Source organism: Suricata suricatta, chromosome 8 (assembly GCF_006229205.1).
Source record: "Suricata suricatta isolate VVHF042 chromosome 8, meerkat_22Aug2017_6uvM2_HiC, whole genome shotgun sequence".
NCBI lineage: Eukaryota > Metazoa > Chordata > Mammalia > Carnivora > Herpestidae > Suricata > Suricata suricatta.
This window is the reverse complement of record NC_043707.1, coordinates 82,075,654-82,102,512: the sequence shown is the minus strand read 5'-3', so window position 1 is coordinate 82,102,512 and position 26,859 is coordinate 82,075,654. Positions and strand designations below refer to the sequence as shown.

Here is a 26,859-nt window from a genome sequence, read left to right as displayed (position 1 = left end):
ATTTCAGCCTCAAACAGAAGAAGAATAGACACCAATTACTTACCTAATTACTAAAACTTGAGTTCTACTCTTGACTGATCCTTTCCATTACTCTGCACACAAATTTTTAAAAATAAACTCCCAGTATTAAATACTATTATTTTATCACCTCCTCCTTTTTCACTACTTCTTAATTTTTTAATGTCTCTTGGATTCTGGGTTCTCTTAGGCACTCTGTGGTGTCACTTGTTCTTACTATAGTTTCTAACTGACCAAGTACCAAGTCTTAATGACTGTATTAATAAGTAACAAAAATAACAAAAAATATGATCACCTAAATGCACTGAAGAGACTACAAATGAAGCCACCAGAAGATGGAACAACAGTTTTATACAAAAGAAGTAAAGATTCAAAGATGAATCTTATGATTAAGAATCATGTCAGTTACTGTAAGAAATTGATCTAAAGACAACTTCTATGTTTTATGAATAATAGCTATAACAGTGAAAAACCATCAGACACTGTACATACTTACAGACTATGAAAGAATAATTCTTAATAACGTTAATTGCAATGGAGTTAGCAAAATTATCAATAATATTAAGAGCTTTAGAAAACTCCCTACAATGAATATATTTCCACAAATTTCTTAACATTCAAAATGCTTCCAAGACCTGACAATGATACATTCTGTGTGCCTTCACAGATATTAAACAAAATACCTCTACAATATGAATATTGTATTCCTGTTTATGCATATAGTCACATGCCATAATACAACATACATCCACACATGTATATAAGACTTTGCATATGGATCTATGACTATGTGTATATATGTATATCTTTATATGAATGTATAAGTATTTTATAAATATATATCCAAATTTTTTATATATAACAACAGTTAAAGTCTTCTCTGCATAAAGTACATAAAAAAGCATGTGACATGCCTGAAGCCAGTGAGTTTATATTCTACACATAGAGGGCCAAATGACACTTCATATGAACTTTATACTTTTATAGAGCATGTCATCTAGAGCAAATGAATAAAATCGCACTGTGTGCTACTGAGGAAAAAGTTTTGAATAGGATACATTTGCCTTCTAAATCTATATTTTTATTCAATAGATAATTGATGTGGGCTTTAAGGGCTTGAAGATGTTCGTCTGTTATTTCTAAAACACATGTCCTCAATAACACTGAAATCAGATGAACGATGGGTGGACCTTTTCTAATCATTAATAAAATGGAAATGTTTATAGTGCAAGCTCCTTAGAAACAGGCCTACATGGGAAGGGCTTTATTTATCACAAACAGTGCATTACACATTATTAAGAGTTTGATCTAGTTAATTAAACTAGAATATCAAGTCTTCATTTCTACCATTATTTAATGTCAAAAAAAACCCTCTAAAGATAAAAAAAAGTTTGTGCTTTTTTGCACAAACTCTCATGTCAGAAGACCTGGAGTTAGGTCTTAGCAATTTCACTGAAATATGTGGCTTTTGGTAAGTTAGTTAACCTGTCAGAGTCTTAGTTCTCCTGTTCATAAAAATGAGATGAAAACAGCACTCTTCCAGTTCTTTGGAGACTAAATTACAAAACACATGCAAAATAACTAGCAGAGTGCCTGACAGTCATAGGCAGTCAATAAATAAAAGTTTCTATTTCCATTGTGTCCTTAAAGCAATACATGAGTTATCATAAAACACTGAATGAATATTATACTATATATGTCATTCTTCTTCAATAAACTAAACATTTCTTTGTTCTCATTGCTATGAAGAGATTTTACATTACTATTAATACCTATTTATAATAGGTGATATGAGAATATATGTAAGGACATAAAATTATAATATCATTGTAATAAGAATAATGTACCATAAAATAATATTTGTGCTTTATTATTATATGACTTTTCTTACATCAAGAAAATCTCAAGCAGAATATTAACAATATAATGGAAAATACTTAAAAGGAAGGATGAAATTTTTACTCATGCTACATAAATTATAACTATAGGACCTTGAACAAAAATACGTTAAAGATAAGTAATAAACTACTTATACTTACATGTTTCCAATGTCCAAATTTTTCTCTTATATTAGTTTCAGGCTGAAAAAAGAGATCCTTAAAGAGACTGTCTTCATATCCTTTGGGTATAGAAATCCACTTTGTTTCACTTTTACTGATACATTTCTCCTGATGTTTTTTATACAACAACAAGGGGCTAAAGATAAGGGAGGGGAGGATGTCATTTAGTTTTTTTTGCCATTAAAAAAAAAAAAGAAAGAAAACTACTCATGAATTCACTTACATCTTCATAAAACATGGTACTAAATTTAACGTCATATTTGTTTTCATATTATTACTATATAAGAAACTATTTAAGGGGCACCTGGGTGGCTCAGTCAGTTAAGCGTCCGACTTCAGCTCATGGTTCATGAGTTTGAGTCCTGCATCGGGCTCTGTGCTGACAGCTCAGAGCCTGGAGCCTGCTTCAGAGTCTGTGTCTCCTTCTCTCTTTGCCCTTCCCCTGCTCATGCTCTATATCTCTCTGACTCTCAAAAAGAAATAAACGTTAAGAGAATAAAATGTATAGTGGCTTAAATAACATGGGAGTTTACTTTGATCTAATGATGACCAGTGTAAGCTGGTGGGACAGCTCTGCTCTGTAAACCTTCCCTCTCCGCTATCAGAGACACCGTGGTAACCCACATGTCTGATGTTTTCTTCCAGCCCCTGAAGGGAAAACCATGAAGACAAAGGGAGCACAACTATCCTTTAAGTCCTTCAAGCAGCACTTGCACTTGTTACTTCTGCTCACTTACAAACGTAACAAAAATACAGTCAGAAGAACACACAACTGCAATTAAAACAAGAAATCTCTAATGGTCACCTAACTGCCACAATAATAATAATAATAAATAATGGCTTTTCAAAGAAAACTTGTTATTCTGAAAGTGACTAATATGTGCTGTGTGAAGAGAAGCAAGTCCCTAATATTATGAAGCTTATATTCTCTTATAAGAAGAGATAGATAATATTGATATAAAACACGAAAGATATGGCTGAATTGCTTTTCACATAGGGTGGATTTGGATAGTATTTCTGACAAGAACCAAGATATAGTGGGAATCTCAGGAAAAACAAAACAAAAACAAAAAAATAAAAACAAAAACAAACCTTCCTAGCAGAGCAAATGAAAGGCCAGGCAAAGTAGGCCTAAGGAGGCAAGTATATACGCTTAGCAGGTCTGAAAAAGAAGCAAGCCCCTGGGATGGACAATCACTGAGTTTTGAGCAAAAAAGCAGCCTTGAACAGAACCACACTGGGGAAGCAATTTCCGGAAGATGGTTGTGAGGAGTTCTGTGGATCCTCTCCTCAGTGAAACAGCCATTTAAAATCTCTGGATATTGTCCTAAGGGCATACAGCAAATAAACTATTACTCAAGAAATCAATTAAATCTCAATTAAACAGGGAGATACTGCTGAATTTAAACAATTTATGCTCTCTTTTTTCCCTCTCTCCCTCAACCCAAGTTCAGACTAACAGAAGTTCCGTTCCAAATAGCCAAAACTAAGAAAGCACAAGATCCCTTCCCTAGTTGGTTCCAGTTGAGGCCTACAGTAACATTCCAAGAAAAACCCAGCCTGGATCCATGTTTTAGAGAATCGATTCCAAGCAAGAATGTCTGAGAGATCTTGGACTTCCTTCCACCTCTCAGAGTTCACTTACAAGGAAGAAGCTCTAACCAAGGTGCAATAGGTAGAAAATACTGGAATCCTGACAGCCCTTGCCCTCAGCAAGTGGTAAACAATGAAAAGGAGAAGGGTACCTCCAAGAGAGTAGAAAACTAAACTCTAAACTATCCTGGGGTTTACCAGAGAGAACCAGGAAAAGGGACAGCTGAGAACCCTTCTGGGATCTGAACAAACTACGAAAACTGGCCTCAAAGATCACTTTTATAAAGAACCCAATTTTAAAAGATCACACCATGGAGCAATTCATTTCCCAGGAACCTGCTGAAAACAATAGAGTAGTCAGCTGGCAATTAATGAAAGCTAATACTGTTATGAGATCAAAGGAGTTCAGAACAACTTAACAGAGAAATCAGAAAAAGACAAAAAAAAAAGGCCTACTAAAATCACTGTCATGCCAAGGATGACTGCACCTGGATAAAAGGTTTGCCCTCTAAGGAACAATGTCAGAGGCTACACAGTGCAAGGGAAATAAACTTCACTAAAAAAGTCTACCCAAGTTATTAAACAAATAAATAAGGCCTGGGTGAGACATTCAGTATCAAGGGTGGTTACAATACACTATTTGAAATGTCCAGTTTTGGGAGCACCTGGGTGGCTCATTTGGCTAAGCATCTAACTTTGGCACAGGTTGTGATCTCATAGTTTCATGGGTTTGAGCCCTGCATCAAGCTCTGTGCTGACAGCTCAGAGCCTGGAGCCTGCTTCGGATTCTGTATCTCCTTCTCTCTCTGCCCCTCCCCCACTCACACTCCATCTCTCTTTCTCTCAAAAATAAACATTAAAGGTTTTTTTCTTAAATGTCCAGCTTTCAATAAAAACTTATGAGTCAGGCAAAGAAAAACAAAAGTATAACCAAAGTTATAAATCCACAGTTGAAAAGTTCAGTAACTGAAAGTTTTGTAGAGTAGTTAAACAGATTTGAATTGGAAAAGAAAAAGAATCAAAAAACTTGAATAAAGATTACGCTGATAAACAGAAAATAATGAAGACAAATGATAGACACACAAAAAATGTGGAGTATAATTAAGTCGATCAACATATGGGACATAGCAGAGGAAAATGAGAAAAAAGAGAGAAAAAATATTAGATTGTTAAAACATTCTGGAATCTGATGAAAAACATTAATCTACACATCCACGAGCTCAAAAACACTGAAAGTACAATAAACACACCCAGACACATTATAGTAAAATAGTAGAAATTCAAATACAAAGGGAAAAAAACACAAAGGGAAAATTCTGAAAACAGCAGAAGAAAAAGGACTAGTCATGCACAGGGAACCTGAATAAGAGTAACTGCTGACTTCTCCGAAGAAACAACGGAGGTGAACAAGTATTACTATGACATAGTCAAAGTACTAAAGAGAGGAGGGAAAAAATCTTTCAAACAAGCATTTTATGTGTATCAAAACTATCTTTTAAAACTAAAAGTGAGGAGGGGTGACATCACCAAGGTGGTAACATATGTCATTCTTGACTTTGTTCTCCCACACAAGAACAACTAACAACTCCTCATGGACAAAACACCATTGAGAGAATCCCAGAACATAAAGGAAAGGCTGAAGCGCATCCCTCAATACACCACAGAGACCAAGACAGAATGCACTAAGAAGGATAAAAGGAGTGGCTACATGTGAACAGCAATCCTCTTCCTTTAGGCCAGTGCAGCACCACGCCGAGAGGTCTCCCCCTGAGCCAACAGCTCTTTCAGTGGGGAAGAGAGCCCAGAGGTGGCATCTAGCCCCTGCAGTGTTGGTGTCACTTTGTGGAAGTCTCTACTCTGGTCTTATCCTCTGAGGATTACAGGGGGGTCTGTGCTGCTCAATTACTGGGAATCTGATTGTGACAAAGCAGGGTGGAACCAGCACTGGGACCCTGGAAGACTGAATTCCTACCTGCAGAGCCCAAACAGTAGTCCCAAACATTTTTGCTCATTTGCAGAATCAAGTCAGTGGCACAATATGATCAAGGGCCTGGTAGAGGATATAGGCCTGCCTCATTTAGGTAGTCAGTCAAACAGAGGTTTGCTGCCCCCTGGAGGCTGGTACACCCATGCCAAAGATCTAAGTCCTAGCCCCAATCACTTTGGTATCATCTGACACTAAGGGAACACCAGCAGTGCTGGTGGGGCGAGGTGATCACCCCCATAGTAAATGTAGCACCCAGTATACAGGGTTCCCTGCTTTGCCCAGTCAAGGGGCTTAATTCATAGTTTCTTTACTGCTCACTGTAGCTCCTGGCCTTTCCCATTGGGAAAGCCTGTTTAGAAAAATTGGGGAGTTGTCTAAGGTGGGTCTATCCATAACCACACCTGCTGCAGAGCATGATTCCTGGCCCCATCTAACAGGAAGCGCTGGTGAGAACACTCAGGAGCCTCTCTGTGACCCAGCAAAAACAAGTGGGAGGCAGGTAATGCTGACTAACCCCGGAGGAAAGCCAGTAGTCCTGTTCAGCCAGGGAACTGGCAGCATGGGGCAGATTGAGTCAAGGCCATAAACAAAGAGCCTTACTTCCTTAGAGCTGCTTCTCCCACTACACCTGGGCGAGGAAACTAATTTGTAGCCCCACTCATTGCTGAACAGAGGCTTCAGCCTGCCCAACCAGAGAATCTTGCACACAAAAAGCTGTGTAGCCCAGCCCATAGCTCTACATATAGTGGCACTTGAACAGAGAACATAGCTCATGGCTTTCCCTGTCTGCAGAGCAAAACCAGTAGCCTCACCTGACTAGGATATCCAATCACACTCTTGCCTGATTCAGATCCCCAGATAATGAGATGGGCAGGCCTGGACTCCTATTCTACTGTCCTGCTAGGGCAGAGAAACTAATCAAAGCTTCATCTACTGCAAAGTACACTATCAAATCCCAACCTTCTAATAACTCCAACCAGAGCCTGATCCAGGCAACCACAGAACCTACACTACAATCTCTAACGGGCAGGAACCAATCCAGCAGTACTATCTAGTTCTTCTAAGCCAGTGGCATACCCTCAGAGCAAGAATGGTTGCATCTCCAAAAACAGACCCTAATAGCAGGTACCACCTGCCCAAGGACATTATCAGCAGTCACATCCAGACCCAGTCTGAGCTGTTTGAGAAGTTGCTCTGTTAAAGTGAACCTATAAAGTCTGGGAAAGGATACTGTTTAATCAAATATGCAGATATCAATGTAAGGAATGAAAGATGACAAAAATCAAGTAAATATAACACTACCCCGGAAACTAATAAAGCTCCAATAACTGGCCCTAAAAGAAACTGAGATTTATGAACTGTCAGACAAACCATTCCGAGTTATCCTCTTGAACAGCTCTTAAAGGGCGTGCATGCAGACTTACTCGTCCCAGGGTGCAAAGGAGAAGTGGTCTTTTGAAAACCTCTCAGACTTCATGGGAAGAGACTCATTTTCTAATTCTGAAGCGCTGGGTCTGAAGAGCAGGGACCTACAGGATTACTCTCCAGCTAGTGGATAGCCTCTGCCTGCACTCTCCCTGCCTTGCTAAAGCTGGAAGATGCCATCTAACCCTCCCAGCTTTCCTGTGGATGTCACCATTATGCTCCTTTCCTTTTCTTTTTTCTTCCCTTCTTTTGGTGAATGCTATCTTTCTACTTTCCTTCTATTGCATCCCAGAACACTAGTATATCCCTGAAGGGAGCCTCTACACCTATCTGGTGCTTTAGTTTTTATATCCAGTGACTTGGTTTTTACAGTTGCCACCTAATGGATGTCCCTTGATCATCTGGCTAAGGAAATAAAGGCAGACTTGAGTTCTTGGGTCCATGAGACTATAAAAATTGAAGAGAATGTTCTTGGCAGAATACAAATCCCAGGGCATTAAGGCACATCAAAACACACTGCCCATTTTTCTAAACAAGTGGCTATTTCCTTTTCTAGGAGATTTGGCCTGAGGGGCAGGTTTCTGATGGCACAATTATAGGAACCTATGAAGGTGTTCTTAGAGAATTAAAGGCAGTGTATATAATCTTTACACTCTCCCTCTGCTTTAGTTCAGCTAGCTAATATCTTCCAGAAAGGAGTATATACCCTTTTCTGGTGCCCTAATTTTTGCAGCTGCTGTCAGGGGACATCTCTATATTGACTCATTCTCATAAGCAGTAGGGTCCCACAAGAATGTAACCAATGAAGTACAAGCTCTTAAATAGCACCATACCCAGATCAGAGCATACAACAACAGATACAGGAGTTCAATATTTCTGTTAAAGAGAACTATTAGCTTCAGGCTATATAGATTTAGTCTGAAGGGCAGGCAGTCTTCTAATTAAACACATATCTAAGGATTGACTGTAAAAATTTCCTGAGCCTTCAGAGGATGGGCACTAACTTCACGCCCTCTCCCTCCACCATGCTCTCAGAGCACTACCATCTCTCAAAGTAAAGCTTTAATACAAGTCTCTTATCCCCTGATGCCTTGGTTTCTATGGCTGCTGCCCAGGGGATACCCTTTGATCACCAGGATCGGGTAGCTGGAGGTTGGGAGAGGAGCCTGTATTTCTAAGTCTCAAGAAACTACAACAATCATAGAGATAGACCTTAGCAGATGAGCACCCACAGAACACTACACATACAACAGACAGAAATGCATCCCCAGATCTTTGTAGAGATCTACTTGCTAGTCCCAGAGTTTCAGACATAAGGGCAGACTATAGGCTTGGCACACATCTAAAGGCCATGGAAGCCCTCTCAGGGAATTCAGGCCCAGGTATTCCATCTTTGCCTGATCCCTCTGACTCACTACAACTTACAGGTATCTCCCAGAAATAAACTTGAATACTCGTCTGTAGTCAGTATTATCGCCAGTGCTACCAGGGGATATATCCAGATCACCAGGCTCAAGGGCTCAGCAGAACTTAGGATTGCAGTCCCACAGTATAGTATATATTTGCATTCTTTAAAAACTACTACCTGGGGGACCCCTGGGTAGCTCAGTCTGTTAAGTGTCTGACTCTTGATTTTAGCTCAGGTCATAATCTCATAGTTCATGAATTCAAGCCCCATGTCAGGCTCTGCACTAGTAGAATGGAGCCTGCTTGGGATTCTCTCTCTCTCAAGATACGTAAATAAACACTAAAAAAAAAAAAAAATTAAAAACTACTGCCTGACAATCTAGCTTCTAATCAGTCTGAACCTAGATGCTGAATAAAATTCCCCCATTTTGTACACTGACTGGTCTTGGCACACACTCAGCTACTGGCAGCTACATAAAATAGGCTCTTTAAACAATCACAAAGGTGTGAAAGACAACCAAAAGCTAGGGCAAGGTTGAAAAATAAGGTTCATATCTCACACAGGTGCAATCCTTCAAGATTAGAAGAGGTAGCTATTTCATCTAACACATAGAAACCAACACAGGGAGTCAAGCAAAATGTAGAAACAGAGGAATATGTTCCAAATGAAGGTATAAAATAAAACTTTAGGGCTTAAGAGAGGAAACATTAATAAAATGCATATAAATAATTTACCTGACAAAGTTCAGGGAACTGGTCACAAAGATGCTTATCAAACTCAGGAGAAAAAATGGATTAACATGGTGAGAACTTCAACAAATAGAAAATATAAGACAGTTCCTGTCAGAAGAATTCAATAACTACACTGAAAAATATACTAGATTCAATAACCAACCAGATGAAGCCGAAGAAAGGATCAGTGAATTTAAACACAGGGCAGAGTAACTCACCCAATCAAAGCAGCAAAAAGAAATGAAAAAAAGTAAATAAAGATATTTATGGGACAATGTCAAGCAGATAAACATTTACATTATAGAAGTCTCACAGGAATGGAGAAAGAAAGGGGCAGTGATGATATTTGAGGAAATAATGGTTGAAACTTCCCTAATCTGAGAAAGGAAACATCCAGATTCAGGAGACACAGAGAAATCCAACTAAGATGAAATGAAAGAGACCCACACCAAGACACTTTATAATAAAAATGTCCAGGTTAGAGACCTTGAAGAATCTTAAGAAGCAGGGTTTCTAAAGCAGCAAGAGAGGAACAACCTGGTATGTTCGAGAGAGCGCCCACAACGTTATCAGCAGATCTTCCAGCAGAAACTGCAGGCCACAAGGGAGTGGTATGATATACTCAAAGTGCTAAAAATAGAAAATTCTCAGTAGAATACTCTAACCAGAATATATCATTCAGAATTGAAAGAGAAGTAGAGAGTTTTCCACAGAAGCGAAAACTAAAGGAGTCCATCACCCTAAACTTGCCTTACAAAAAAACGTTAAAGGTATTTCTTTATGCTAAAAAAAATAAAGGACATTAATTAGTGACAAAAAAAAACCCCACTAAAAACATAAAAGTATAGCTCTTAGTGGTAAAGGTAAATGTATAGTAATGGTAGTAGATTAATCACTTATACAGCTAGTATGAAGGTTAAAAAATAAATGAAGTAAAAATAATGGTAACTACATTACTTAGTTAAGGAATGCATAAGATAAAAATATAAAATGTGACAATAAAAACAAAGTGTGTGGGGGAATAAGGGCAAAAATGTAGGAACTTAAAATTCTTTGAAATTTATCAACTAAAAATAATTTATTTCAAGTTGTTTTATTTAAGCCTCCTGGCATCCACCAAGCAAATACCCATAGCAGATAAACAAAAGATAATGAGAAAGAAACCTAAGCATATCACAAAAGAAAGTCATCACACCACAAAGGAAGAGAGCAGGAGAAGAAGAATAAACAGAACAACAAAACAAAACAAAACAAAACAAAAATCCACAAAAACAATTAACAAAATCAGTAAGTACTTTAAGGAGGGCACTTGGGATGAGACTGGGTGTTATATGTAAGTGATAAATCAGTAAATTCTACTCCTGAAATCATTATTACATTATATGCTAACTAACTTGGGTTTAAATAAAATCTAAAAAATTTTTAAAAATAAATAAAAGCAAAGGTTATTCCAAAAAAATAATAACTAATTAATTAACTTAAATGTAAATGTACTAAATTCTCCAAAAGACATGAATGATAGAGTGGATTTTTTTAAAGATAAATCTATATACTGCCTATAAAAAACTCACTTCAGATGATACAAGGTTGAAAGTGAGGCGATGAAAAGAAGTATTCTATGGATACCTAGGTTTTCAAATAAAAACCAAGAAAAAGCTGGAAACTATACTTATATCAGACAAAACAGACTTTAAAACACACTGTCATGAGTTACAAAGAAAGGCATTCTGTAATGAGAAAGAAATCAATCCAAGAAGAGTATATATAATTTGTAAATATTTATGTGCCCAACATAAAAGAACCTAAATAAATAAAACACAGAATAACAGACCTAAAGAGAGAAAGAGCAAAAAAATAATAGTAGAGGGCTTTCATACCTCCAGTTACATCAATAAATAAACTATTCAGAAAGTAAATCAATAAGAAAACATTGACCTTAAATAAAATGTTATGCCAGATGAACTTAACAGATATATATAGAACGTTCCATTCAAAAGAAATACAATACACATTTTTCTCAAATACACATAGAAAATTCTCCAAAATAAATCATATATTAGGCTCATAAGTGGTCATAACAAATTTAAAAGATTTAAATCGTATCAAGTATCTTTTCCAATCACAATGGTATAACACTAGAAATCAATTACAAGAAGAAAACTGGAAAATTCACAAATATGTGGACACTAAACAACATGCTACTGGATAGTTTCCTCAATGAAGAAATAAAAAATAAAGTTAAAAATATATAGAGTCAAAACAAAATGGAAATACAATATACCAATACTTAAGGGATATAGCAAAGGCAGTTCTAAGAGGAAAGTTCTTAACAATAAGTGCTTACTCAGAAAACAAGAAAAACATCTCAAATAAACTAGCATGCACTTCAAGGAACTAGAAAAATAAGTACAAATAAATCCCAAATAGTAAAAGGGAGGAAATAACAAAGACCAGAACAGAAATAAATGAAACATAGACTAAAAAGACAATAGGAAGGATCAATGAAACCAAGAACAGCTTCTTTGAAAACACAAACAAAACTGACAAACCTTTAGGTAGACTCATCAAGAAAAAAAGAGAGTACTCAAATAAAGTAATAAATGAAAGAGGTATTATGAATGATACCACAGAAATACCAAACATGGTAGCAGACTACTGGATTTAAGGCTAACAAATAGGTAAGCCAAGAAGAAATGGATACGTTCAAAGCAACATATGACCTTGACTGAATTTTGAAGAAACAGAAGATTTGAAAAGACCAATCACTAGCAGATATGCCACAGTCCAGCTCCAGCAGGTCCAGGGCTCCCTGAAGAATGGACAGTGTCAGCAAAAGGGAGTGAGAGAGCCTCAGCTTCTTTCTGCTCACCAGGCAGGCATCTCTGCACTGACCAGAGAGGCAGCTTTATTTATTGAAAAAAAAGTATGGGGTACAAAACAGAAGTGGAAATTGCCTCAGACAATAATTTCTGAGAACAAATTATTTGGTATGCAAAAATTTCCCAGAACATAGAGTGGTAGGAGACTCATGCATAACCTTTGCCAATAGGTGACTAGATGTTTATCACATGGGGAAGGAAGGGATCTTTAATATTCAAATACAAGGTGATGTTTTTTAGCATAGCAAAGGGAAAATTTAGTTCTTTTGTGAGTGGGGGGTCATTTAGCCTGTTTTTGAGGGGAAGAAAAACAGTTTTTCTCAGGAAATGTAACATTTGATTTTATAATCACAAAAGAAGAAACTCCTATAACAAGTTCTTCACAAGGTACAGTTCACATATTTTTAGCATAAGAAGGCAAGTCACTCCTGGTATCAGTTAGTCAGGCACCTTGGGGGTAGGTGCTCAAGCAGAAATTGAGTGGGAGTTGAGTGGGTACAGACTCTAGTCGCCATCTGACGGTGGAAGGCCTTGCAAACCTGCCTTACTTCAGAAGTGGCTCCCAGCATAGATAGAATTCAAATCAGTAATTTTAAAACTCCATACAAACAAAAGTTCAAGACACAGTGGCTTCCCTGGTAAATTATACCAAACATTCAAAGTAGAATTAATACCAACCCATCTCAAACTCTTCTTAAAAAAAAAAAAAAGAAGAAGAACATTAGAGGAAACACTTCCAAAGTCTACTTATAAATCCAGCATTATCCTGATACCAAAACCAGACAAGGACATTACAAGAAAAAAATAATTACAGGCCAATATTCCTGAGGAACATATATGCAAAACTCTCAACAAATTATTAGCAAACTGAATTCAACAATGCATTAACAAGATTGGACACCATGATCAAGTGTGATTTATTCCAGGGTTGTAATTATAGTTCAACACCTGCAAATTAATCAAAATGATACAAAACAGTCACAAAGCAAAGGCATATGGTCATCTGAATAGATGCAGAAAAAACATTTCACAAAATTCAAAATCCATTTATGACAAAAATTCTCATAAAGTGGGTATAGAGGAAATGTACCTCAACATAATAAGGACCATATATGACAAGCTTACAGCTAACATCATACTTTATGTTGAAAACTTGAAAGCTTTTCCTCAAAGATTAAGAACATGAGAAGGATGCCCATTCTCGTCACCTTTATTCAAAAAGGAAGTCCTACCTAGAGCAATTAGGCAAGAAAAAGACAGAAAAAGCATTCAAATTAGAAAGGAAAAAAAAACTGTCACTGTTTGCATGCAACATTATATTATATATAGAAAACCCTAAAACTTCATCAAAAAATGTTAGAATAAATAAATTTAGTAAAGCTGAAGGATACATGACCAATATACAAAAATCTGTTGTGCTTCTGTACAATAATAAACTATTAGAAAGATAAATTAAGAAAACAATTCCATTTACAATGACATCAAAAAGAATAAAATACTAGGCATAAACTTAAACAAGAGGGGGAAAGACCTGCACTCTAAAACTGTAAGATATTAATGAAAGAAATTATAAAAGCCTCAAAGAAATGAAAAGATATTCTTTGCTCATGGAGTGGAATAATTAATATTGTTCAAATGTCCATAGCTACCCAAAGCAATCTTCAATGCAATCCCTATCAAAATATCAACAGTGGAACTAGAACAAACAATTCCAAAATTTGGGTGAAACTATAAAAGACCGTAAATAGCCAAAGAAATCTTGACACAGAAGAACAAAACTGGAGGCATGAGGCATGCTGATTTCAAACTGCATTATAGAGATACAGTAATTAAAAGAGTATCATATTGACATTAAATATACATATAGGTGGATGGAACAGAATAGAGAGCCCAGAAATACTGTTGGCATATATGATCAGTTATTTTACAAAAAAGGAACCACGAATATATAATAAGGAAAAGACAGTCTGTTCAATAAAAGCTGCAAAAACTGAACAGCAACATGGAAAACAATGAAATTAGACCACTATTTTATACTATAAAAACTAACTCAAAATGAATTAAAGACCAGAATATAAGCATTGAAATCATAAAATTCCTAAAAGACAACATGTGGCAAGCTACTTGACATGGGTCTTAGTTTATAATATGCTAATGTGATAGTGCCAAATTCATTTACAACCTTATTTAAAAGTTTAAGAAATGTTGTAAAATTAACCATAACTGCAAATGTGTTATTAGTTGTCCGATATAAAAATATATAAATTTTAACATAAATAATCTAATGTGAGAAGGAAGAGAAGAAAAGTATAAAGCTTAGGAGTTTATTGAAGTTGTTATTTGTTTAAAACAAGGTGTTTTAGTTTTAAGATATTTTATGTAAACCTCATGGTAACCATGAGGAAAATACCTATAGTAACTACAGTAAAGATCATGATAACAAAATCGGATCTTACTGATGCCAAAAGACATTGAACTTCAGAAAATGACAGCAGGTAGGAGAAAAGGAATAATGGACCTACAAAACAACTGTAAAACAACACAATGACAGCAATAAGTCCTTGGCAGTAGTAAATCCTGCATTCAAAAGATACAGGATAGCTGAATGGATAAAAAACAAGATCCAACAGTATGCTGCCCATAACAGACCCAATTTACCCTTAAAAATATGCACAGCCTTAGAGTAAAGGGATGAAAAAGATACTTCAACCAAATGGTAACAACAGCAACAAAAAGTGACTATACCTATATCAGACAAATCAGTCTTTAAACTAAAAATGTTTTAAAGAGACAAAGAAGGTCATTATATCATGAAAAGAAACAAATACATCAAAAAGATACATCAATTGTAAATACTTCCCAGAATTAGAGCCCCTGAACACATAAAACAAAAACTAGCAGAGTTAAAAGGAAAAATAAACAGCAATACAGTAAGAGTTGGGTCCTTAAAACACCACTCTCAACAATGGATAGAAAAATTCAGATAGAGATTCAGTATGGAAATAGTGGATTTGAACAATATTAGAGACCAAATGGACTTAACAGACAAATACAGAGTTTTCTATTTGACAACAGTAGGATATACATTCTCCTCTTGTGTACCTAAAATATTTTCTAGAACAGACCACATATTAGGCCACAAAACAAGTCTTAGTAAATTCAATAAGATTGAAATCATACCAAGTAACTGCTTTCACTACTATGGTATGGCTAACAAAAGAAAAATTGGGAAATAATAAATACATAGAAACTAAACAACATTCTCCAAACAGCCAATGGTTCAAGGAAAGTTGAAAGGAAAATTTTAAAAAGCATCTTAAGAGAAATCAAAATAGAAACACAACATATCAAAAGTTATGGGATGCAGCAAAAACAGTTCTAAGAGGGAAGTTCATAGCAATAAATGCCAATAGTAAGAAGCAAGAATTGTCTCCAATAAACTGTCTAACTCTACATCTTTTTAAAAAGATTTTTTAATGTTTACTTATTTGAGAGACAGAGAGAGAGCATGCACGCACGCACATAAATAAGCAGAGGAAGAACAGAGAAAGAAGAGAGAGAATCCCAGCAGAGAGAATCTGTACTAACAGTTTAGGGCTCGATCCCACAAACTTTGAAACCATGACCTTAGCTGAAATCAAGAGTTGGACTGAGCCATCCAGGCACCCATCCCTAACTCTCCATCTTAAGAAGCTATAAAAAGAAGAGCAAACTGATTCAGAGTTAGAAGACGACAAAGATTAGAGCAGAAATAAATGAAATAGAGAACAGAAAAGAGTTGGTTCTTTGGAAAGATAAATAAAATTCACAAATCTTTAGCTAGAAAGTAAAACAAGGGGAAAAAAAGAGAGGACTGAGGTCAACAAAATTATAAATGTAAAAAGGGACATTACAACTGATACCACAGAAATATCACAAGGACTATAAGAGACTATTGTGAACAACAATTTGCCAACTAAGTGGACAACCTGGAAGTAAGTAATGGAGAGATTCTTAGGAACATACAAAGGACCAAGAATGAATCGGAAAAACACAGAATGTCTGAACAGACCCATTACGAATCACAAGATATAATCATTAATCAAAACTCTTCCAAAGAAGAAAACACCACACTCAGATATCTTCCCTGTTGAATTTTAAAGAAGAATCAACACAAATTCTTCTCAAACCAGACAGTAATCTGAATACATAGGAAAAAATGAAGAGAACTAGAAATATGATAAATAGGACTGTTATAACAAATTCAATGAATATATATTTGCTCTTCTTTCTTCACTTAGCTCCTTTAAAGTACAAAGTATTCTATAAAGTCATATTTTAAAAAAAAAACTTAATTTCCTTCCATTAGTTATTTGTCCATTTACTTCCTCATTTACTATTCAAGCATTTATTTCTTCAAAGCACACTTCCTGACCTGAATCTGTTAGAAAATTCCAAAGTTCCTGGTCTTTTTTTTTAAGTTTATTTATTTTTGAGATGGCGGTGGGGCAGAGAGAGGGAGAAAGAAAATGCCAAGCAGGCTGTAAACTGTCAGTGCAGATCTCACACACCATAAGATCATGACCTGAGCTGAAACCAAGAGTCAGATGCTTCACCAACTGAGCCACCCAGGTATCCCCCAAGTTCTTGGTCTTAATGGAACTTACACTGGAGCAATTTCTTATTGGGAGCTTTTTTTTCACTCAATAATATGAATTACAAGAAAAAAACAACAACCAAAAATAAATTTTAAGGTGATCACTTATTTCATCTCAAAAACATTTAATTAATATTTCCATCCCATTTTATTTTTACTTAAGAACCTGTAAGTAACAGTCTAATTAGGAACTGGCTCCTTATTGAACTACTGGCCAAATATCTGAATTACCTAGTTTTATTAAAAATTAAAACTCTCCTTATAAAATAGCAAATAGCTCATGAGTTTTAAAAAATGGGATGTTTGTAAAAATTAGGTTGTTTCTAATAAATGAATTCATTAATCCATTACGATTCCTGTTGGACAGTGTGAGACAGTATAGATCTCAAGGAGTCAAAGGAACATGGGGAAGGGTGGTCTTGAACGCTCCATGCAAGTATTCACACTGACTTAATTTTTTAAGAATAATGCTAAAATGTGAAAATAAAAATGTTATGCTATATACTAGAGTTTAACTTCAGGGTCATGAACCCAGTGAAATTGAACACAAATTTTATTTGATTATGCATGTAAAAATCACACTGGGAATAGTGCCCATAGTTTTATTGAATTCTCAAAGGAAATTGTGACCCCTCCCCCAAATTAAAACTTAGGACACACATTGAAAGAAAAGATGCATAGAGGAATAAAAGAGTATAAAAGGAATAAAAATAAATAGTGAAAAGGCAAGTCTCAAATATTTAAAAGGCATTAATCAGCAAGATAACAGAGGAAGAAGCCCTAGGTTCTCTTTTACCCCCATAAATCTACCAATTTAGCAATAATTCACACACAAATTTCTATTGTGAGAAATCCACCAACTAAATAAAACGCTCCTGCACCCTAGGCAAACATGAAACAAGACTCACTCATGCCAGAGAGGAGATTCAGGACATCCTCTCTCCAGAATCTTTACTCATGGCATATGTTCAGCAAGAGAAGTCATAGCTTCCAGCTTCTCCCAGGAGAGGGAAATAGTTGGTTCACATGTCCAGTGCTCCCAGGTTTTCAGAGGTGACTCCCCAGAGGACTGGCTTCTGACTTGCCTGTACTCAAGTGCTGACAAGACCTGGCAAACCTTCATATCTGGAGACTAGTGAGAACAGAGACAAAGATCTTGGCTGGCAGTCACCATATATCCCATTCCAGTTCTGCACAGAGCAAGTGAAAAAATCTCCAGCTTTCAGCTTCCCCTTGGGGAGAAAAATAGCTAGACATCTAATGATCCAACTTTTCTGAGGAATTGGCTTCAAATACACGTGTCCCAGGACACTAATGAGACCTAGCTACTCCAGGCACCTGGGGAAATATAGAGAACCCGGACAGCAGCTGAATTACGACGAAGTTTGAGAGGCCACCAGAAACCCTACCAGGCTAATTGGTGGGGGCATTCTTCTGTATGAGGTCTCTCTATAATAACTGGGAGATGTGCCTACTTTGTCAAAGATGCAGATAGCAACACAGTATCACGGAAAATGAAGAATCAGACAAGGATGTTTCAACTGACCTTTATGAAAGAAGATATAAGTTACCTGATGCAGAATTCAAGATAAATGTCATAAAGATGTTCACTGAGGACAAAAGAATAGTACAGCAGCAGAAAGAGAATTTCAACATAGAAATAGGAGGAAAAAGAAGAAAAATGCACCAAGCAAATCGTGGAGCTAAAGAAAACAAAAACGGAACTGAAAAAATTCACTAGTGGTTCAAAAATAGACTACATCAAGCAGAAGATAAGATCACCAAACTCAAAGGCAACTCATTGAAAGTAATTCTGTAAGAGGAACAAAAACAAAAAGAATTAAAAAAGAGTGAAGGAAGCTTCAGAGTGTTATGAAATACCAACAAATGAACTATTGAGAATAAGCCATCCTTTTCCCATTTAATTAAAATATTATTTTAATCAATACTTAGAGATCTCCTGTATACACAGATCATCTTAGGACTCTTTATTCTGTTCATCTAATTTCTCTATCCATATGTCAATATGAACAAATACTGATTATAATAACTTAAGTAATTTTATTTTCTTCAGGAACTTTAAAAGCATAGTTTGCAGTTTACCAACAAAATCAGTGCTTTTAATTAAAATCACTGTAAGTTAAAAATATGAACTTGGAAAGTTGGTCATTTGTTTATAGTGAATCCTTACCTGAAATCATGGTAATTATTAATAATTAATATTTGTTTCTATATATTTTATATCTAGTCATCAACCAAATGAATTTATTAATTCTATTAGTCTCTATAGGTTACCACTATATATAAATACATCATGTAAAAATATTTCTTTATTTTCTGAAATAAGACCCTTTCAATATTATTTTATGATATAAACTTGAAATTCTAAAACAATGTTAAAATTTGGTGTTTTTATTGTATTAGCATTTCAAAATTTAGTATGATAGTATTCAGCAAATAGCCCAATCCTATACCATTCTTACTTTTATTATAAATGGTTGCTGAATTTCATTAAATTATTTTTTAGGTACTTATTAATATGGTTCCAGTTTTTCCGTTAATTTAAAATAAACTGCTGACATATGGTCCCCTCACTCCTGGAATAAACCCTATTTGGTCATGATTTATTAAACTTCTCATGTATTTTTGGACACTGTGATTCATTAGTGTTTAAACTTGTATCTACATATATTCCTGATACTGTGTGATAATTTTCATTTTCATTATTCTATCATGTGTTTAAAAAAAAACCTTATATACAAACCTTATAAAACTAACCGGTATTTTAAAATCTTTTTCTTGTGAGAAAGAATAGTTTAAATATATGATATTGTTAAAGATTAAACAGAATTCAGTGATAAAACCATCTAGGCATAGTGTCTTTCAAAAATAGTCCTCCTTTATTCTACTGCTTGCTTTTTGGTCTACAGAGATACTATATTCTTCTTGGGTCAAAACTGATAGTTTGTATTTGCGTAGGTGTCACTCTCTTCTAGTGCTTAAGTGTCACCAAACCTTTTTTATGTCATGGCCCACAATGGAAACTATATTGTTTATTAGTGAAAACAAAGCAATTTGTGGCGGGGAAATAACTGCCAAAAGGTGTTAGGAGAGTTTTGCTGCTCCAGGCTTTCCCTGACTGTTCACCTGCAACTCCTTCTGGAAATATCAATATGTCACAGTAAACCAGTTGAGAAGTTATTCTAGGTTTTAAAATTTCAGGGTTTCACCTATTAGTCATGTATATGTTTTTTACTTTATCTGTAATTGTGGAGATACCTCCTTTATTTCTTGATAAACAAAGACAGAGAATTTCTTCCTAGCAGATCTGCTTTACAAGAAATTCCAAAGGATATTTTTCAGGTAGAAGTACTGACAGTAGACAATAACTCAAATTTACATGAAGAAATAGAGCAACAGTAATTCTAAGTATATAAGTAATTCCAAAAGAAAGTCAAAATGTACTTTCTTTTCTTATTTTCCTTTTTTTAAATGCTTATTTATTTTGAGAGTGAAAGAGCATGAGCAGAGGTGGGGCAGAGAGGGAGAGAAAGGCAGAGGAAAAGAGAAAGAGAGAAAGAGAGGGAGAGAGGGAGAGAGGGAAGGAGAGAGAGAGACACAGAGAGAGAGAGAGAACCTAAAACAGGCTCCAGGGTCTGAGCTGTCAGCACAGAGCCCCATGAGGGGCTTGGACCCACCAAACTGTGAGATCATGATCTCAGCTGAAGTCAGATGTTTAACCAACTGAGACACCCAGTGTCCCTCTTCTCTTATCTTCTTAAAGATGTTTATGTATATATATAAAATACATAATATATAAAAACAATATATACATATATAAACGTATAAAGTGAAAAGCACAGAGAAAGGGAAAGGACGTGGGAGCTATTTTAAAGCAAGGAAGCTTCCACTTTAAGAAACATGAGAAAGAAGAGTGTAGTCAACCCACAGCAGGCAGAATGAAAGGAAATAAAGATCAGAAAGGAAATCAGTGAAACAGAAAATCAAAAAAACAAAAGAGAATCAATGAAATTAATACTTGATTGCTTGTAAATACTAGGCAAATCCCTAGCAAGGCTTACTAAGAAAAAAAAGAGAAGTCATAAATTACTAAAATAAAAATAATAATAGGGACTCTTTTACTATTGACCTTATGGAAATTAAAAGTATCACAAAAGAATGAATACTAGGAATGGCATTACACCAAAAGTTAGACAATTTTGATGAACTGAAAAAAGTGCCCAAAAGACACAAATTACCAAAATAAACTTAAAGAGAAATAGAAAATCTAAATAAACCTCTAACAGTGGGGAAAAAACACTAAATTAGTAATTTACCCAAATTTTATCCTAAACCCCTTCAAGAAAACAAAAACTCAATTCGTAATTTAAAATATTCCCATGAAGGAAGAGCCCAGGCCAAGATGGCTTCATTAGTCGATTCTACAAAACATTTAAAGAAGAAATAAAATCTTTCCCAAACTCATCCAAAAAAACAGGAGGAAACACTTCCCCCTATATTTTAGGATTCTAAGGAATTTTGCCAGCATGCCAGATGGTGGCTTTTTTTTTTTTTAAGGAATGTAAAACTCTTTGTAATATAAGGTTTCCATGGTAAAGACATTTCCTTTAACAGAATTACCCTAGAAGAAGGAAGAAAGACTACTTTTTAAAATTATAGGATGTAGCTACCTTGTTAAATTTGTTATCAGAAAGATAGTAATTTTAATAGCAAATAGTGAACTGTGGAATCACAGGAATCCTATTACCTTATAAGAACTAACATTCGTAGAGTGCTATGCATCAATCACTGCGAAACACTGTATAGATATTATCTCAGTTCATCCCCGCAACTGTCCCTACTTTGTGAGCCTCAAGGAGAGTCAACCCACTCAAGCGCCAAGGGCTGGAGCAAGGGCATACCAGGTCTCCTTACTACTGGGTCAGAGTATTTCTCATCCCACTCAGAGACTTATTAGCACATCAGCAGGCATCTTCCCAGAGGAGTTATGGCACTATGGGTGAAGCTAATCAATAATTCCAAGAATATAGAATTGCATAGGCATCTGAAAGGAATAAATATCTAATTTGATATGTATTAGAAATGGCAAAAATTCCTCAGGATTTTTGGTTATGAGGTTGCCACTATTTCTTATTTTGAGGATTAATGAGTTCTCTCTACTTTCTCACTCACCATTGACAATTTTTGCTTTCACTTTGGTTATTCTAGTCTTTTCCAAAAGAGGTATGCTAGGACACCTGTTCTTAGTCATTATTTTTTTTTAAGTTTAAGTATAAAATTCCCTTATCCTGTTTTCATTCTTTCTCTTCTCTTCCCCACCATTCAGCAGAAGCTAAGGTTGAAGAGGAAACCACTTCATCTCATTTTCATGCTGCAACAGTTGGGAAAGGAATGGATCCTTATTATTTTATATTAAACTACTAAATTAAGTTTATTATTTCACTGTCTTTGTGAAAAATATCTTAAGTATTTTTAAACATAAAATTTATATCTGTATTTTTCATTTATGATTGATTTTATTTTCTTTTTAAAAATATTTTTAATATTTATTCATTTTTGAGAGACAGAGAGAGACAGGTTGTGAGAGGGGAAAGGGCAGAGAGAGGGGAAGACACAGAATCTGAACAAGGCTACAGGCTCTGAGCTGTCATCACAGAGCACAACACAGGGCTCAAACCCTGAACTATGAGATCATAACCTGAACCAAAGTTGGATTATTAACCAACTGAGCCACGCAAATGCCCCATGATTTTGTTTTCAACTGTCAGTACCTGAGGGCTAGAAGGGCTTTATAATTATCAGTATAAAAATGATACATTTAATAGACCATATATCTAGCATAATTATAGGAGAAAAATTATCATAAATTCAAAAACATCCTGTGTTTAAAATTTATTTATTCACTCCTATCTGATTCATAATAAAGTTCATGTACTATTTGGTATGGTGGATTTCACATAATCAACAACTTTGAATTAACTATAAAAGGATAAATGTAAGATCTTAACAAGTGTGGAATTGTGATTTCTATTAGAAAAGTAGACCTTGACTTCAACCTGTTGAGGAAGGAAGGAGGGAGGGAGGAAAGGAGGGAAGGAAAAGAAAGATAGAGAGAATGAATGAGTAAGGTTTGACCACTATTCATGTAGTCTCTTAAACCAAAATCTTTAATGACACTCACTGTGTGTTACTTTCTTCAATTTTTAAAAATTATGTTTAATAGATTTTATATTTTACAGCAGTATTAGGTTCACAGCAAAATCAAAAGATATAGAGATTTCCTGTACACCCCCTATTCCTACATATGCATAGTCTCCCTCAGTATCAACATCCCCCACCATGCCCCTCACCTTTTCAGTTATTTCACTTAGAAATATATATTTATCTTCTCTCCATGTATTTTCATGGCTTGATGGCTCATTTCTTCTCATTGAGAGAATTTTTCCATTGTCTGAATGCACCATATTATTTACTCATCCCTTCACCTACTAAAGGATACCATGATTGCTTCCAGGTTTTGGCAATTATGAATAAAGCTTCTATAAATGTCCATGTCAAGTTTTTGTGTAGACATAAATTTACAACTGCTTTGGGTAAATACAAGGAGCGTGGTTGCTGTATCATAAGGCAAGAGTATGTTAGTGTTGAGTTTCACTGATTCATGCTCTAATTTATATTATTAATGCTTACTTTAGAATTAATTTGCTCTTCTTTTTCTCCTTTCCTAAAATGGAAGCTTAGATGATTCTTTTGGGGTCTTTCTTCATTTCCAATATATGTAGTTAGTGCTATAAATATCCCTCTAAGCCCTGCTTTGATTACATCCCATAAATTTTGATAAGTTACTTTTATTTTCAGTTAGTTCACGATACTATAAAATTTCCCTTGAAATTTCTTCTTTGACCCATGTTTTGTTTAGAAGTGTTAGAAACTGTTTAATCTCCAAGTAGTTTGGGATTTTCTAGCTATAATTCTGTAATTGATGTAGTTTGTATTGAGAGTAATGTTATTCCATTGTGTCTGACAGTAGATATTAAATGATGCCTAGTATTTTAAGGTTGTTAAGGTTGTGTTTTATGGCCAGAAACAGTCTATTTTGCTGAATGCACCATGGTGAGCTGGAGATGAATGTGGATTCCACTGGTGTTGCATAAAATAGTCTATATTGTCCATTATATCCAGCTGGTGAAATTGTTCAGTAGAACTATTCTTCTGATTTTCTGCCTGTTTGATCTATTTCTGATAGTCAGGTATTGACATCTTCATCTACCTCTCCTTTATAGCTCCAGCACATATTTTGATGCTCTGTCATTTGTTGCAGACACATTAAGTATAGTTACATCTTCTTGGGGAATTTAGCTTTTTTTGTTATGTAATGCCTTCTTTATCTTGATAACTTTACTTATTATGAAATTTTCTCTAAAATTAATATAGCTACTCCAGCATTCCTTTGATTAGTGTTAGCATGGTATATCTTTCCCCATCCATTTACTTTTTTAAAATGTTTATTTTTCAGAGAGAGATAGACAGACAGACAGACTGACAGACAGAGCACCCAAGCAGGAGAGAGGCAGAGAAAGAGAAAGAGAGAGAGAGAGCACAAGCAGGAGAAAGGCAGAGAGAGAGGGAGACCAACAATTTGAAACACAGCACAAAGCCCAACATGGGGCTCAAACCCACAAACCATGAGATCATGATCTGAGCTGAAGTTGGATGTTCAACCAACTGAGCCACCCATGCACACTTCCATCAATTTACTTTTAATCTGCATGTGCCTTTAAACTTATGGTGGCTTTCTGTAGACAGCATATAGTTGGGTCTTGTTTTTCAATCCACTCTGCCAATCTCTGTATTTTCATTGGTACATTTAGACCACCAGTCATCAAAGTAATTAATGATATATTGGGATTAATATTTACCATATTTCTTATTGCATTTATTGCCCTTGCTCTTGTTCATACCTTTGTCTTCCACTCTTTTTCCTCTTTTTTTATTTTAACCGAGCATTTTATGATTCCACATTCTCCGCTTGGTTACAAATTGGTTATACTTTTGTCTTGTTTTTTTTTTTAGTAGTTACCCTAGAGTTTGCAACATCTAAGTCTAATTTCAAATAATACTGTATTGCTTAATGGATACACATCATAATAGAATATATTATTTTGAATAAACATTACCTGTTAGATCTATTAAGGAAAAAATAAGTTATTTTATCCTTACTTATTCTTTTCTCAACGATCTTCCTTTATGTAGATATATTTCTAACCTATATCACTTTCCTTCTAAAAACTTCTTTTAACATTTTTTACAAGTCAGGTCTAATGGCAACACATTCCCCAGTTTGTTTTTCTGAGGAAGTCTTTATTTTCCTTCTCTTTTTAAGGATAAATCTGCAGCATACAGATTTCAAACTTGATGGTTTTGTCTCTCAACACTTTAAATATTTCACAGCATTCTTCTTGCTTTCATGGTTTCTAAGGAGAAGTCAGACAAAATTATTATATTTGCTCTTCTATAGTAAGATGGTTTTATCTTTTGACTTTTCTATATATTTTTATTTTATTGTGAATTTTCTGTAGTTTGAATGTGATATGCTTAGGTGTATGTTTTCTGGCATTTATCCTGCTTGGTACTCTGATCTTCCTGGATGTATGATTTGGTGTCTAACATTAATTGGGAGAATTATCCACTGTACTCATTTCAAATATTTATTCTGCTCCTTTATTTCTCCTACTTCTGGTATTCTCTCTACAAGTATACTTTTTTTAGTTGCCCCATATTTATTGTATATTGTATTGTAGTTTTCAAAATCTTATTTTGCTTTTTAGTTTTGAGGCTTCTATAGAGATATTCTTAATATCAGAGATTCTTTCCTGAGGCATATCTAGTCTTAAATAAATAATACTAAATTGCTTTGGCAAAATCTTGGGCACATTCTGTTGCTCAGTAAAAATGTGCCTAGTCCATTACCACTAATGTTTTTCACTATTAAAGAAGCAGCATGTAAACTTAATAGTAATTTTTTAATCCTTGAGAGAGTAATTGACAATTATTATCTAAAAGGTACTATTGAAAAATATTGGTTCTCAAGTTATCAAATGTGATAATGAGATCCACATATTCCTCAGGAAGTTTTAAAGCTTCACTTTAAGCGTGATCTCCTGAAATTATTCTCTGACCTTCCACAAACAAAATTAATTACATCTATTCTCATTCCACCCCAAGGAAATGCTTCATTGTAATGAGACTTTCTGACTTTAAAATAGACTGTCCTCTGAATTAAGGAATCAAAACCTATATAGGTCACAGATGCAAAATTGGCTGTTGAAGTACCTTAAGTTTAAATGCCACATGTTGCATCTGATTTCTTTTGAATTAAATATTTTCAAAGATAATTGTTTCTGAAATGGCCACAAATGCTGGCTTATGAGATCCAAAACTGTGCTCATCTGAATACATAAGAGGAGGCAGACAATGGTGATCCTGCTTTGATAGCTTAAACCATCAGGGCACGCACCAGGGCCATGATGATGCTATTATACTTCCTGACCCTGCTGGTGGATATGCAGTTCCTGCCCCAAGTGTGGGAAGACTCACCCACCACACGATGTATGCATGAGTCTATTTACCTGTCTACGCCATTAGTCTGCTACTGAGTTTAATGAGGATAAAGAGAATACAATAAAACTCACTAGTGAGTACATGTAGAATCGCACTCATTTTGAAAGAAAACAAACATACAAAATATTTTGCTTCTTGCATCACTTCTGAAAATGGAAAACTAACTTCTAAAAAGACTCAATATAGCAGTCCAATTTTCTATCTTGTGTTTCAACGGCATTAAAATATCTTATAAGGTATAGTACAACTAAAATTATTCTACATAAACCTAAAATAAAGAGAATAAATAATTCAGTCTAAATCTGAAAACTTAAGTAGATCTATTATTCAATTCAGTAAGATGAACCTAAGACCAGGCACAATCCACTGATATTAAATTACTAAAATCATTTGCCTAATCATAAAATGTTATTGATCTTTTAGTAATATTCTAAAAAGATGATTTACGGTTAGCAAATAGTAGAAAAAAGCACATTTGTG

At 35.1% G+C, this 26,859-nt stretch overlaps 1 protein-coding gene across 1 annotated transcript in view; it reads right to left on the bottom strand.

The window, feature by feature from the left end:
* Positions 1-26,859, bottom strand: part of LRRIQ3 (leucine rich repeats and IQ motif containing 3) — a 162,654-nt gene that overhangs the window by 73,063 nt on the left and 62,732 nt on the right. Inside the window, exon 5 of the mRNA XM_029948578.1 lies at positions 2,058-2,214. Coding sequence (XP_029804438.1) covers positions 2,058-2,214 — 157 coding nt within the window. The remainder of the gene's footprint in view (positions 1-2,057; positions 2,215-26,859) is intronic.